Raw genomic sequence first — 14,936 nt, forward strand, 5'->3', positions numbered from 1 at the left:
CCTCATTCCCCATGTGGGTCTGTCTTAGGCAGGCCAACTCCACAGCCCCCAGCCAGAGTCACGCGGCGGCGGGCCAATCCCCTACCGCTTCAGATTTAACCCCCGAAGTTGCGCAGGGTGCAAACCCCCCCAGCCTCACCCCTCTTGTATGGCCAGCTCCTCCTGTCACGATGCTTGAGCTCCTCCTGCAGCCGCCTCATGTCTGCTCCGGCCCCGCCCCTCAGCTGCCGTCCCGACATCAGCGCCGAGCTGCTTCAGCGCCTGGGGGACGAGGCAAGTGAGCCCAGCTGACCCCACGTCCCCAGCCTATGGCTCGCCAGCCCAAGGCCCACAGCCCCTGCACCCCTAACCACCAAGCTCACAGCCATAGGCCCAACCCCGGCGGCGCCCGTTTAAATTCCAACAAAGAGCTGGCGCCAGGGATCCGAGATGTGGTTCGATGCCCGCGCCACCTCCCACTTCAGCTGGTCGTTGTCTCCATTATCTCTTGCGCCGCGTCAGCGCCCTGCCGGCTTCCTGGAAGCAGCGTTGGAGGCCGGAGCAGCGCCTGCGTGGGAGATAGAGCTCACCATACCGGCGCAGGAGGCTGCGGAGCCAGGGCAGCGAGGGGTAATGGCGCCGGCGACCAGATCAACCCGGGGGAAGCCCTGCTGGGGCTCCTCATCCTGACCCACAACCCTGCCCCCCTCCCAGCCCGCAACAGTGCCCTGGCTCCCGCACCCGCAGCCCGGGCAGCCCCCTACGTACAAGGAAGCAGCAGGTGAAAAGCCGGCCAGGTAGAGTTGCGCTGGCCCGAACAGTTTCATGTGGAAACTGCCACCGCACCCGGTTGTTCTGCAGATACCTTCTCCGTCACGTCATCGTATTTCTGGATTCACGCACGCTCTGGGCAGCGAGGGTTAACGGACAGCACCAGCGCAGCGGAACCCAGGCGTCCGATTCTGCCCAAGCCCAACCCACCAGCCCCACTCCCCTCCCAGACCGGGAGAGAACCCAGGAGTCCTTGGCTCCCAGCCCCCCTTGCCTGACCCATAGCACCCCACTCAGCCCCCCGAGCCAGGGAGAGAACCCAGCAGTTCCTGGTTCCACCCCCCCTGCTCTGCACCCACCAGCCCCCCTCCCCTCCCAGAGCCCGCCCAGGAGAAACCCAGGAGTCCTTGGCTCCAGCCCCCCTGCTCTGACACACCAGCCCCGCTCCCCTCGCAGAGCCCGGGATGAGAACCCAGGTCCTGGACTCCCGCCCCCCTGCCTGACCCACCAGCCCCCCCTCACTGCCCAGAGCCAGGGAGAGAACCCAGGAGTCCTGGCTCCCAGCCCCCCTTGCTCTGACCCACCAGCCCCCACTCACCTCCCAGAGCCAGGGAGAGAACCCAGGAGTCCTGGCTCCCAGCACCGTGCCCCCCAGCACCCTGCCAGGGGACAGCGCCCCCCCGCTCACCCAGCAGCAGCAGCACGAGGATGACGATGAGCACCACGAAGAACGTGTTCCCGTAGGTCACCACCAGTCGCACCAGGCGGGACCGGAAGATTTTCTGCCATCTGCCGGGGGTGGGAGAGAATCACACAGGCAGCCCCCCTGGCCCAGCCCCCCAGGGATATGGGGTCCCCCAAGCCAGAGACAGGAGTGACTCAGCCAGGGTCCAGTAGAGGGGAGCCCCTGGAGGCCAGACCAGCCCCCAGCACTGGGGCAGGGGGGAGACGCCTTGCCCACCCCCAGAGCCCCCCGAAGCGCCCGGCTCGGGGCCCCACCTGGGCGCGGAGATGAAGGGGACGCACAGCAGGAGCACGGCGAAGACCTCGGCGTAGAGGAAGGTGGCCACGGCTGTCCATTGCAGGCTCATGGCGGGCGTGGGGCTGGGGGGAGGGAAAACATGAGCCCCCCGCGCCCCACAGATGGCTGCCCCGCCCCTCTTCCTCCCATAGCCCCCTGACCCCACAGATGGCTGCCCCACCCCCTTCTCCCCGCCCTATCACCCCTGCCCAGGCCCCCTCGTAGCCCCCCATAGCCCCCCCGCGCCACAGAACGGCTGCCCTGCCCCCTCTTCCTCTCCCGATGGTTCCTGCGGCCCCCTCGTCACCCTCCTCCCTGCCCATAGCCCCCCCGCGCCCCACAGCGGCGGCCACAAATCCCTCACCCCGAACCCACCCCATTGCCTCTCCTGGGCCACGCCTCCTCCTGCCCTATCACCCCTGCCCTAGCCGCCACCCAGCCCCCTCCCTCGCCCCCTCCCTCCCATAGTCCCCCGTGCCCCCACAGACGGCTGCCACAATCCCTGCGCCCCCCTCCCTGCCCCATAGCCCCACCCGGCCCCCTCGTCGCCACCCTCCCTGCCCAAGCCCGCGTCACTACCTGCAGCGCGCCTCCCCTGCCCCTGGCCCCCCCCGATCACTCTCTCTGGCAGCGCGCCCCGCCCCATAGTCCCGCGCGTGTCACTATCTGCAGCCCCTGTGCCCCGCCCTCGGGTCATATCCTGCAGCCCCCCCCACCCCTGGCCCGCCTCGTCAGTGGTCTGGCAGCCCTGGCCCCGCCCGCTGTCACTATCTGGCAGCCGCCCCGCCCCATAGCCGCCGCGGTCGACTATTGCAAGCCGCCCCGCCCATAGCCCGCCCGCGTCACTATCTGCAGCCGCCCCGCCCAAGCCCCGCCGCGGTCACTATCTGGAGCCCCTCACCAGGACCGCGGTCCTCGGCGTGGTTCCAGCTGAGCGTCGTGCGCCCCAGCCCCCACCGCGAAATAGAAAAGAGCGGGAGGCCCCGCCCCTTCCTGGCGATTCGCTCATGAGCGCACCGCTCCGCAGCGGAATCGGCGGCACCATTCACCGGAAGTTCCGTCTGGAGACCCGCCCCCTATGGGCGGAAACTTTCCCTCTGGCGCCGGAGAGCCCCTGCCGAGACAAAGTAAGCATGACATACCAAGCGAGGCGGGATGCGCTTCCTGGGCTGCACCGGAAATGCCTCCAAAGAGACCATAAAGGGCGCTGGGGCAGGGCCTCGAACAGGCCCCGAGTTTGGCTCGTTTTCTTCTATAGGCGCCTGTTACCCCCCCCCCCGTATTCACAGTTCCTGTTGGTCCAACCGCGGGGGAGATTGTCAGGGGCCTGTGAGCAGCCGCCCCCCAGCCGGCCCCTGGGAACGCGGAGACGTCCCCACCCCCCCAGAGTTCCGCCCCCCAAAGCACAGCGCCCCGCCCCGCCCCACACACACCGCCCACCCCCCTGCACGAGCGCCCGCCTGCCCCGCCCCAAGAACAGGCCACCCCACCCCCTCCCACAGCGCCCACTCCTGCACCCCCCCACACACGCCCACCCATCCCAAGAACCAGAGCCACCCCACCCCCCCACACGCCCGCCCCACAGCGCCACTCTGCCCTCCCCCACCCCTCCACAGCAGCCCCCCCACACCTCCACCAGCCCACCTCTTGCCCCACCCCCACACAATGCCCACCCCACCAAGCACAGCCCCGCCCACCCCGCCAAGCACAGCCCCCCGCCCCCCTCCCCATGCACAGGCCCACCCCCGGCCTGCCACACCCCGTCCCACCCCATCCCAGAACAGCCCCCGCCTCCACCCCCGCACAGCGCCTGCCCTGCCCCCCCCCCACCCCACCCCCTATACAGCACCCGTCCTGCCCCAAGAACAGCCCCCTGCCCCACCCCACACCCGCACACAGCACCTGCCCTGCCCCCGCCCCCACACAAACGCCCACCCACTCCAAGCACAGCCCCTCGCCCCTCCCACGCACAGTGCCCCGCCCCCAGCCTGCCCACACCCCCGTCCACCCCCGCTCGCACACAGCGGCCCGCCCCACCCCGGTGCCACACTTCCAGCTCTCAGGTGCGTTCCCATTGACGGCCCTCGGCCGCAGCCTGCAGGATTGTTTCCCGGGCCGGGCCGGCTGCACCCGCAGGTGGAATGTGTCCGTGCAGAGCCACTGAGCCTAAGCCCCCACGGCTGGCGCAGGAGCTCGGCCGCGAAAACAGAAACCGGCACACAGGCCGGGAACGCGGCTCCACGCATGGCCCGGAACGTGAAAGGGAGAGAAGGGTGGAGTTGCTGCAGAGCGAGGGGCCAGTCACCGAAATGCCTGGCACTGTCTTCTGGCAACTGCTGGCCTCGCCCCCCCCGCAAAGGTGCCAACTGAAGGTGTTGGAGACAAAGGGCCAGGAGAACCCCTGGCCCGGGAAGGAGCGAGCACAGAGGAGGGGCTGGAGGGGTTTCAGTCTGAGCTACTGGGGACGAGGAGTGAAGGCAGACGTGGGGGTCTGGTTCACTGCCCCCCAGAATGGACCGGCGAAGGGGTCCGGTTGCTCCTTACAAGCTCTGTTAGACCCTGTTCTGTCATCAAATAAACCTCTGTGTCACTGCGGCTGGAGAGTCATGTCTGACTGCGAAGTGGGGGGGCAGGACCCTGTGCCCCCCAGGACCCGCTGGGGACGATCGCTGTGGGAAGGCATGGAGGGCAGAGGATGCTGAATGCTCCAAGGAGACCCAGGAGTAACTGTGTAGCTTCGCTCCTGAACAAGTCTGCTCCGAGGAAGGGCTGCCCCAAGCCTGCCTGGCTTTGTGGAGGCAGTCCAGAGCATCGCCAGGGACACCCGTGACAGACACGCACACAAAACTGGCAGAAACATGCAGGAAAAGCAGCATTGCAAGCCTTGTGCTCAGCCTGCAGCTGAGGAGAGCGTGGCCTAAACCACCTTCCATGTTTGCCAGTTGTTGAAAGACCTTGTGCTTCGACGAATCCAAGAGGAAGTTTGTTGCCTAAACCCCTGCATGGCTCAATTTTAGGGGAAGATCCATTGTGAAGTGAGGATATGACATCGGAACAATATTTGTGTGGCAACAGATGCTGCTCCCACCATCGGTCGGGAAACAGAAGCGATTTGTTCAAGTTACTTGCAGATCAGACTGGACCCCCGGCAGCCAAATTTCACTGTTTCATCCATGTAGAAACCTGTGCTCCAATTTCTAATTCAAGCTTAATAATGTGATAAACGCAGGGGTGCAAATTGTGAACGTCCTTGTCGCTCGACCTATTTGACTCACAGGCCGTTTCAAGCACAGCAACGAGATGGACACTGCTTAGAACATAGGAACAGCAAGACTGGGTCAGACCCAGGGCCAGGGTCAGGCCGATTTCCCCGATTCCCTCGCCCAGGGCCACACACCTTAGGTGCCTATTTAAATTTTGTTTTTACTTAGCTGGCAGCGGCCCACTCCAGGGGTCTTCAGCGGCATTTCGGCAGTGGGGGGGTCTGCTCCAGGGGTCTTTGCCAGCATTTCAGCAGCAGGGGGTCCACTCCGGGGGTCTTCAGAGGCATTTCCACATACCTGTGTGAGCGGATATTTTCACACATTAAATCTGTCCCTCTCAGAGCCAGTTAACAAGTGATCACCCCAAAGCCTGCATGCAGCTTAAAGTAGCCAAATCCGTGCCAGACATCGGAAAACTCAGCAAGGAAAAGCAAGAGCAAGGGTCACGCTAAACTGATGAGATCTGCCTTTTAATTTAATTTTAAATGAAGCTTCTTAAACATTTAAAAAACCTTATTTACTTGACATACAACAATCGTTTAGTTCTATATTATAGACATAGAGAGAGGCCTTCCCGAAAGGTTAAAATGTGTCACTGGCACACGACGCCTTCAATCAGAGTGACTAAATGAAGACCCAGCCCAGCACTTCTGAAAGGTGCCAACCCCTGGGATAGATAATAGGACAGAAAATATCACATTGCCACTGTATAAATCCACGATTCACCCCCACCTTGAATACTGCGGGCAGACGTGGTCACCCTGTCTCAAAAAAGATCTAGTGGAATTGGAAAAGGTTCAGAAAAGGGCGATAGAACTGATGAGGGGTCTGGAACGGCTGCCGTGTGAGGAGAGATTAGTCAGAGTGGGACTTTTCAGCTTGGAAAAGAGACGGCTAAGGGGGGATATGATAGGAGTCTATAAAATCATGACTGATGCCGAGAAAGCAGATGAGGACGTGTTGTTTACTCTTTCTCATAACACAGGAACTAGGGGCCACCCAATGAAATGAACAGGCAGCAGGTTTAAAACAAACAAACAAACAAACAAAGTATTTCTTCACACAACCTGTGGAACTCCTCGCCAGAGGCCATTCTGAAGGCCGAGACCATAACAAGATTAAACAAAGAACTCAATAAATTCATAGAGGATAGATCAAGATGGGCTGGCAGGGGACTGTGGGGCAGGAGTGAGGGGCACCAGCAGGTCCGGGCTAGCAGGGGCTGTGGGGCAGGAGTGAGCCCAGCAGGTCCGGGCTAGCAGGGGCTGCAGGTTGGGAGTGAGGGGCACCAGCAGGTCTGGGCTAGCAGGGGCTGTGGGGCAGGAGTGAGGGGCACCGGCAGACCGGGGGTGTGGGGCGCAGAGGTTTCTCTCGCTCTCTCTCCCCCAACTCCTGCCCTTTGGCCAAGCTCAGGCTGCCACGCCCTGGAGCAGCCGGGCTATAAAACATCCCTTGGGGGCTGGGAGGTAACTACCCCCTGGGACTCCGCCCTTTGCTCCTGCCACGGAGATCATGCGCCGTGATAGCAGCCCCAGACTGTGGACTCAGGACTGCTGCCCCTGCTCTGTGCCTCAGTTTCCCCCATCTAGTTAGGTTAGGGCAGAGGCAGTACCAGCCGGAACAGAGTGCATCCCCAAAGAGCCTGTGGGACCCCCAAGGCCTAGAACGAGGAGCTGAGCACAGGCCCCGAGCTGGGGGACGGAGGGGAGAGGTGTCGTGTGCTGGGCTGGCCAGACATGGGGCGAAGCAGGAGGGCCGGAGCCCAGGGGTGCAGCCCCGATCCCAGCAGCCAGGAGAGCCTGGCGTGGGGGGGCCCGGCCGTGGGTGGTGATGGGAAAGAATATGAGGGGAAGGGATTCCAGGGCTCCTGGACACTCGCTCGTGGAGCTGCTGGGGAAGAGCCTCCCCCCCAACGGGCCCGATCAGGGGCCTGCACCCTGAGCGCGGGCGCCCCCAAGGGACTGGCTCATTAGTGCTAGCGAGCAACGGGCCATATTTGCATCTCACCCCCCCCAGCTCAATCTGGAGTCACCCCACTTTGGATCTCAGCCACCCCCCAGCTCAATCCAGAGTCACCCCCTTTTGGATCTCAGATCCCGGAGACTCAATCTGGAGTCACTCCAGATTGCAATGGGGGCAGGGCCAGGTTCGGATCTCAGTTCTCCCCTTGCCCCCCAGGATGCACATAGCCACACCCCCTAGAGTTAACTCCGCCCCTCGTGTCCCATCCGTGGAGCCTCAGCGCCACCTAGTGCCCGGTGCGGAGCTTCTCCGCAGCAGTGCCCCTCCCCCCCCGGCCCGCCCCCGTCCGCAGGGCATTGTGGGACAGGGGCGGAGCGGGGCTTGACGTTTCGTTCCCAGCTGAGCGCAGAGCAGGGGGTGCATGGGGGTGCAGGGCTCTTAAAGGGCCAGTGCAGTGAAGGGAGGGGGGCAATCCTGTGGCACCCCCATGCCGTGGTCCGAGAGCCGGGGGGCTGGCCGCTTGGCCCGGGGGTTGACGGCCAGGAAGGTAGCCGTGGCCCTGACGGTGGTGGCCCTAGGTGCCCGGAAATTGTACCCGCTGCTACGCCGGGCCACCGTGGGCTCCTGGCACGTGGCCCCGGGGCCGGTGGGCACCTCAACCAGCACGGAGCCCAGAGCCACTGGCGCAGAGTCTGGGGCCGACTTGGAGAGCGTGGAGCCCAGGCCCGACTCAGGGAGTGCGGAGCCTGGGCCGGACTCGGGCCACCGCCGGCCCGTGGCTCAGTGGCCGGAAGAAGATGCTGCGCCCGGCGTGAACCGGGCTTTCCTGCGGCGGCTGCTGCGGCTGCTGCGGCTCCTGTTCCCTGGGCCACTGTGCCCGGAGATGGGGCTGCTGGCCCTGCACTCAGCCGCCCTGGCCAGCCGCACCTTCCTCTCGGTCTACGTGGCCCGGCTGGACGGGCGCCTGGCCCGCTCCATTGTCCGCAAGAGCCCCCGGCACTTCGCCCGGCTGCTGCTCCAGTGGCTGCTCATCGCCGTGCCCGCCACCTTCGTCAACAGCGCCATCCGCTACCTGGAGGGGCGGCTGGGCCTGGCCTTCCGCGGCCGCCTGGTGGCCCACGCCTACGGGCTCTACTTCCGCGCCCAGACCTACTACCGCGTCAGCACGATGGACGGGCGCCTGCGGGCGCCGGACCAGTCGCTCACCGAGGACCTGGTGGCCTTCGCCGGCGCTGTGGCCCACCTCTACTCCAACCTGACCAAGCCGGTGCTGGACGTGGCCATCACCTCCTACGCCCTGCTGGGCGCGGCCCGGGCCAAAGGCGCCAGCACGGCCTGGCCCTCGGCCATCGCCGGCCTGGTGGTCGGCCTCACGGCAAGGGTGCTGCGGGGCTGCTCGCCCCGCTTCGGGGAGCTGGTGGCCGAGGAGGCTCGGCGCAAGGGGGAGCTGCGGTACATGCACGCCCGGGTGGTGGCCAACGCCGAGGAGATAGCCTTCTACAGGGGGCACCAGGTGTGGGGCATGGGGGGCTGGGAGCCCGGACTCCTGGGTTCTCTGCCCGGCTCTGGGAGGGGAGTGGGGGCTGGTGGTTAGACCGGGGGGGCTGGGAGCCAGGACTCCTGGGTTCTCTCCCAGTCTGGGAGCGGTGGGGGGCTGGTGGTTTAGAGCAGGGGGGGCTGGGAGCCAGGACACCTGGGTTCTCTGCCCGGCTCTGGGAGGGGAGTGGGGGCTGGTGGTTTAGACCGGGGGGGCTGGGAGCCAGGACTCCTGGGTTCTCTCCTGGTTCTGGAGCGGTGTGGGGGCTGGTGTTAGGGCAGGGAGCCAGGACACCTGGGCTCTGTGCCCAGCTCTGGGAGGGGAGTGGGGCTGGTGGTTGACTGGGGGGGTGGGAGCCAGAGACTTCGGTTCTCTCCGGTTCTGGGAGCGGGGTGGGGGCTGGTGGTTAGAGCAGGGGGGCTGGGAGCCAGGACACCTGGGTCTCTGCCCGCTTGGAGGGGAGTGGGGGCTGGTGGTTAAGGAGGTGGTGGGCTGGGAGCCAGGACTCCTGGGTTCTCTCCCCAGCTAGGGGAGGGGAGGGGAGTGGGGGCTGGGGGGTCAGAGCGGGGAGGGGCTGGGAGCCCAGACTCCTGGTTCTCTCCTGGCTCTGAGAGGGGAGTGGGAGCTGGGAGCCAGGACTCCTGGGTTCTCTCCAACTGGGGGGAGTGGGGGCTGGTGGGTTAGAGCAGGGGGGGCTGGGAGCCCGGACTCCTAGGTTCTCCCCAGCTCTGGAGGGGTGGGGGGATTTAAAGGGCCAGCAGCCTCCCCCAGGAGCTCCGGTTTTGCAACTGTTCCAGCCTTGTTTACGTCTCTCTCCCGGCCATTCCCCCAGGCCGGATGCGGGGCTGTTTGACTCGGGACTGACCCGGGACAGGCCCCTGCCCGGGCTGCTCGCTGGGAGACTCACCCTGAGTCACCGTCGCAACCGCCCTGCCCCCCTTCCTCCGTCCTGCCAAGGAGGAGCCCGGACGCCTGGGTTCCCCCAGCTCTGGTGTGTGTGTGTGAGGGGGGGGGCGAGCCAGGACGCCTGGGTTCCCCCCAGCTGTGTGGGGGAGGGTGGCAGCCCGGACGCCTGGGTTTCCCCCAGCTGTGTGTGTGTGTGGGGGGCGGTGCTGGCAGCCAGGACGCCTGGGTTTCCCCCAGCTGTGTGTGTGTGTGGGGGGGCGCTGCAGCCATGATGCCTGGTTCTCACCTTTGTTTACTTCCGTCTCTCTCTTCCTCAGTTTCCCTTCTGGGTTAAGCGCCCCATTCAGTGCCACCAGTGGCACCCAGAAGGGCTCCCCATCCCAGCACCGCAAACTCCCCCTCTCCCCACCCAGCACCCCCTACTCCCCATTTCCCCCTCCAGCAGTTTAGCACAGAATCCCACAACTGGAGGTCCCAGGCACAGGTCCCCCAAGTCCCCACTTGCCCCCCCAGTGCGGGTGGAGCTGGGCCCCGACGCTCACTGTCACCCGCGGGCGAGCCGGTCCCCGACGCCCACCGACCCGCCGACGCTCTCGGGTCGCCCCCCGCGGGCAGAGCTGGTCCCCGACGCCCTGATGCTCTCCGTCGCCCCCGCGGGCGAGCCGGGTCCCCGACGCCCCCCCGACGCTCCCTGTCCCCCGCGGGCCCCGCGGCCGGGTCCCCCGAGCCCCCTGACGCTCTCAGTCGCCCCCCGCGGCGGAGCCGGGTCCCCGATGCCCCCTGATGCTCTCGGTCCGCCCCCGTGGCGGAACCGGTCCCTGACGCTCCCTGACGCTCTCTGTTGCCCCCCCGCGGCGGAGCTGGGTCTCTGATGCCCCCTGACGCTCTCTGTTGCCCCCCGCGGGCGGAGCCGGGTCTCTGACGCCCCTGACGCTCTCGTCGCCCCCCGCGGGCGGAGCCGGGTCCCCGATGCCCCCTGACGCTCTCGGTCGCCCCCGTGGGCGGAACCGGGTCCCTGACGCCCCTGACGCTCTCTGTTGCCCCCCCGCGGGGAGCCGGTCTCTGAGCCCCTGACGCTCTCTGTTGCCCCCCGAGGGCGGAGCCGGGTCCCTGACCCCCCTGATGCTCTCTGTTGCCACCCCCGCGGGCGCGGAGCGGGTCTCTGATGCCCCCTGACGTCTCTGTTGCCCACCCGCGGGCGGAGCCGGGTCTCTGACGCCCTGACGCTCTCTGTCGCCCCCGCGGGCGGAGCCGGGTCTCTGACGCCCCCTGATGCTCTCGGTCGCCCCCGCGGGCGGAGCCCGGTCTCTGATGCCCGCTGACGGCTCTCGGTCGCCCCCCGCGGGTGGAACCGGGTCCCTGATTCGCCCCCTGACGCTCTCGGTCGCCCCCCCGCAGGAGACCGGGTCCCTGGACGCCCCTGACCTCTCTGTCGCCCCCGCGGGCGTGAGGTCCTGAGGCTCCTGACGTCCGACGCCCCCCGGCACGGCTCTGCCCCTGCTCGTCGTGCCCCCCGCGGCGGAGGCTCGACGCGACTCTCTGCGCGAGTGCCGGCCCTCCCTGACTTGCGCCCGCGGTACCGTCCGGGCCCCGTCGCTCCTGCGCCCCCCGCAGGGAGCGGTTGATGCCCGCTGCCCGGCGGTCCCTGACGCCCCCTGACGCTCTCTGTCGCCCGCAGCGTGGCCGCGCAGCGTGTGGAGGGAGGGGGCTGGTGGGCGTGGGTGGGGGAGGGCTGATGGGCGGCGCTGGACGGCTGGTCTGAGGTCGGGGCGGGCTGTCCGTGGGCTGGATGTCCGGGTCATGAGAGGGCGGCCGCGGCGACGTCTCGGGGGTGCGGCCCGAGTGCAGAGATGGGGTGTGGGGCGTGGCGGGCGGGGCGTATGGAGGGGGAGCGGACCGATTTGGGGGGGCGTGCGGGCCGGGTTCGTCTACGCCGTCTGGGTACCTGACGCGTCCACTCTGGATATCAAGAGCGCGACTCCCGGTACGGTGGCGCCGACCGGGTATGATACGGGCACCTGGGCCGCACACCTGGACCTGGTGCCCTGCAGCGCTCTGTGTTTTTGAGCTGGAGCAAATTCCTTCATGAAGTACGTGTGGAGGCGCGGACCGGGCTGGTCATGGGTGGCCGTGCCCATCGTTACGGCCACACGGCTACTCGCAGATTGGGTGGGAGGAGCGGGCAGGGCTGAGGGACACTTGGGGGTCTCTGGGGAAGGCTGGGGGCTCTGGGCTGCGGTGGGGTGGCGGTGCACTGGGCTCTGGGGAAGGCTGGGGGCTCACTGGGCTGCTGGGGGCGCTAGTTGTGCACTTGGGGAACTCTGGGGTAAGGCTGGGGGCTCGGGGCTGCTGGGGCTGGCAGGTGCACTGGGCTCTGGGGAGCTGGGTGCTGGTGAAGAAGGCAGAAGGCTGAGTTACCGTCACCAGTTTATTCCTGGCCTGGCCCCCGCCTGCAGCCCTGGTCCCACCCCAGCGCCCGCACTGGTCCGTCTCGGACGTGCAGGCAGCAGCGCTGGCCGCGTTCCAGAGGGCCCGTTGCGCGCAGAGATGCACAGGAGCCGGCGGCTGGGATCATCCCCCGCCGACCCTCGGGGAACCGGGGGAAACAGCCACGCGGAGGTGGCTGCAACGCTGCCTTTGCGGGGCTGGCCCAGTGAGGTGAACAGGCCCGACACGGCTTGTCCCCGGCGGCCCGCGGAGGCGCACGCCAGGCCGCACACGATGGGGAACCAGGCCCGCAGGGCCGACCAGCGAGAGAGCAGCGCGGGCGTGTGTTTAATGCCGCAACTTGACACGAGACCCGCGGGGGGCTGAACCCCTGGCGGACGCAGCCCAGGGAGGGGACTAGAACCCGGGGCAGGGAACGGAGCCGCCACCACAGAGAATGAAGGGAATCCACCCCCGGCGGCCGGCTACGGCAGGGGTGAGTTGGGGCAGCACCGCCTTGAGCCGGGATAGGTGTCTGAGGGATTGAAAGCAGCTGCAGCCCACGTCCAGGCCCCGTCTCCACCTCACGGGCCAGGCCCAGGGCAGATCCCCCACGCAGCAGTCCCCATTTGTGACGCCCAGGATTGCATTATTGGGGGGGCCGCTCAGAGTTCAGCGGCCAGGGCAGTGGGGAGCTGCAGGGTAAGGGCTGCCAGAAGGGGCGCTGCCCCGGTGCAGGTGGGGCAACTTGGGGGGCTTGGGAGAGCAGAGCATTTTGGGGCGGCAGGGGGAATCTGGGGGGCTGGAGAGGCAGAGGTGTGGGGGCAGTAGGGGATGTTTGGGGGGCTGGGAGAGGCAGAGCGTGGTTGGGGACAGCAGGGGGTTGCTGTGGGGGCGTGGGAGCGAGGCGTGTGTGGGTACGACTGTCCGGAGACGGGCGGGGCTGGGAGAGGCAGAGGTGTTGGGGTAGCTGTTCCGGAGGCACTTGGGGGGCTTGGAGAGGTCAGAGCGTGTTGGGGCAGCTGGGGGGCACTTGGGGGGTCGGGTGAGGCAGAGCATATTGGGTAGTAGCTGCGGGGGGCACTGAGGGGCTGGGAGAGGCAGAGCATTTGGGCGGCCGGGCCGGGGTTGCTGTGGGGGGGCTGGGAGAGGCAGAGCGTGTGTGGGGGCAGCAGAGGGCGCTTGGGGGCTGGGAGAGGCAGAGCGTGTTGGGGTGGCCGGCCGGGGGCACTTGGGGGGCTGGGAGACCAGGCTGTGGGGGGCGCCCGGGGCTCGCTTGGGGGTGTCTCGGGGGGTAGCTCTGCCCCCTGATTCCGGCTGCCCCCCAGCCTCGAGCGAGTGAAGCGGCCCGCATGCAGATGAAGGAGGAGAGCTGATCGGGAGAGACTGAGCCTTTACCACGGCCAGGAAACCTCTCACAATTCGCAGCTGCCGACTGCCACCGAAGAGTCCTGGCGCTACCAAGGAGGTTGAGGGGCACCGGAGCTGGGTTTCTCTCGCCGCTTCTGGAAGGGGGGGCTGTGACTCTGGATCCTGGGTTCTCTCCCCGGCTCTGGGACGGGAGCAGGGGCTGGGAGCCCGGACACCTGGGTTCTCTCCCCGGCTCTGGGAGGGGGGGCTGGGAGCCCGGATGCCTGGGTTCTCTCCCCGGCTCTGGGGCACGGGGGCTGGGAGCCCGAACGCCGGGGTTCTCTCCCCGGCTCTGGGAGTGGGGGGCTGGGAGCCCGGACGCCTGGGTTCTCTCCCCGGCTCTGGGAGTGGGGGGCTGGGAGCCCAGATGCCTGGGTTCTCTCCCCGGCTCTGGGAGGGGGGGCTGGGAGCCCGGATGCCTGGGTTCTCTCCCCGGCTCTGGGGCGCGGGGGCTGGGAGCCCGAACGCCGGGGTTCTCTCCCCGGCTCTGGGAGTGGGGGGCTGGGAGCCTGGACTCCTGGGTTCTCTCCCCGGCTCTGGGAGGGGGGCTGGGAGCCCGGACGCCTGGGTTCTAACTCCCTGCCCTGCAGGTGACGGAGCTGGCCGGTTACACTGCCCGGGTCTATGAGATGTTCCATGTCTTTGAGGACGTGCAGCGCGGGCGCTTTGCCCGGCCCAGCGAGGCGGAGGAGGGTGGGGACCAGGCTGCAGCCGTCATGAGGCACGGGGTGCGCGTGGAGGGGCCCCTCAGCATTCGTGGTGAGCCCGGGGCAGCCATTTGTGTGGGTCCCACTAAAATGGGTCTTCTCTGAAAAGTGTGTGTGTCCCTGCGCCCCCCGCTGGAGGGGAGGGGCCCCGCACCCCATGTGTCCCTGTGCCCCCCGCTGGAGGGGAGGGGCCCCACGCTCCATGTCTCCTTGTGCCCCCCGCTGGAGGGGAGGGACCCCCGCTGGAGGGGAAAGGCCCCACGCCCCATGTCTCCCTGTGCCCCCCGCTGGCGGGGAGGGGCCCCGCACCCCATGTGTCCCCTGTGCCCCCTGCTGGAGGGGAGGGACCCCATGCCCCATGTGTCTCCTGTCCCCCCGCTGGAGGGGAGGGGCCCCGCGCCCCATGTCTCCCCGTGCCCCCCGCTGGAGGGGAGGGGCCCGGCGCCCCGTGTGTCTCCTCTCCCCCTCGACTGGAGGGGAGGGGCCCTGCCGTAAATTCTCTCTCTCTGCCCTCCCCCATTTCCCTCTGTTTGCCCCCAGGCCGGGTCATGGACGTGGAAAACGGAATCATCTGTAAAAACATCCCAATTATCACCCCCACTGGGGACGTGGTGGTGGCCGGCCTGAACCTCAGGGTAAACGGGAACCCAGGGCTGGGCTGGCAGGGGCTGTGGGTCGGGAGTGAGGGGCACCGGCAGGGCTGGGAGGGAGCCCAGGGCTGGGCTGGCAGGGGCTGCGGGTCGGGAGTGAGGGGCACCGGCAGGGCTGAGCTGGGGGGCAGGGCTGGGCTGGCAGGGGCTGTGGGTCGGGAGTGAGGGGCACCGGCAGAGCTTGGAGGGAGCCCAGGGCTGGGCTGGCAGGGGCTGCGGGTCGGGAGTGAGGGGCACCGGCAGGGCTGAGCTGGGGGGCAGGGCTGGGCTGGCAGGGGCTGTGGGTCGGGAGTGAGGGGCACC

The 14,936-nt window shown here is 67.4% G+C and overlaps 2 protein-coding genes across 2 annotated transcripts in view; one reads left to right on the plus strand and one right to left on the minus strand.

The window, feature by feature from the left end:
* The window catches only part of LOC116833821 (B-cell receptor-associated protein 31), a 25,982-nt gene extending 24,099 nt beyond the window's left edge, over positions 1-1,883 (minus strand). The window contains exons 1-2 of the mRNA XM_075070785.1: positions 1,750-1,883; positions 1,439-1,539 (exon numbers count right to left, since the gene is read on the minus strand). Coding sequence (XP_074926886.1) covers positions 1,439-1,539; positions 1,750-1,841 — 193 coding nt within the window. The 5' untranslated portion in view covers positions 1,842-1,883. The remainder of the gene's footprint in view (positions 1-1,438; positions 1,540-1,749) is intronic.
* Positions 1,884-7,445: 5,562 nt separating this feature from the next.
* Positions 7,446-14,936, plus strand: part of ABCD1 (ATP binding cassette subfamily D member 1) — a 14,029-nt gene continuing 6,538 nt past the window's right edge. The window contains exons 1-3 of the mRNA XM_075070794.1: positions 7,446-8,509; positions 13,867-14,035; positions 14,524-14,618. Coding sequence (XP_074926895.1) covers positions 7,484-8,509; positions 13,867-14,035; positions 14,524-14,618 — 1,290 coding nt within the window. The 5' untranslated portion in view covers positions 7,446-7,483. The remainder of the gene's footprint in view (positions 8,510-13,866; positions 14,036-14,523; positions 14,619-14,936) is intronic.

The sequence above is a fragment of the Chelonoidis abingdonii genome, chromosome 11 (assembly GCF_003597395.2).
Source record: "Chelonoidis abingdonii isolate Lonesome George chromosome 11, CheloAbing_2.0, whole genome shotgun sequence".
Lineage (NCBI taxonomy): Eukaryota > Metazoa > Chordata > Testudines > Testudinidae > Chelonoidis > Chelonoidis abingdonii.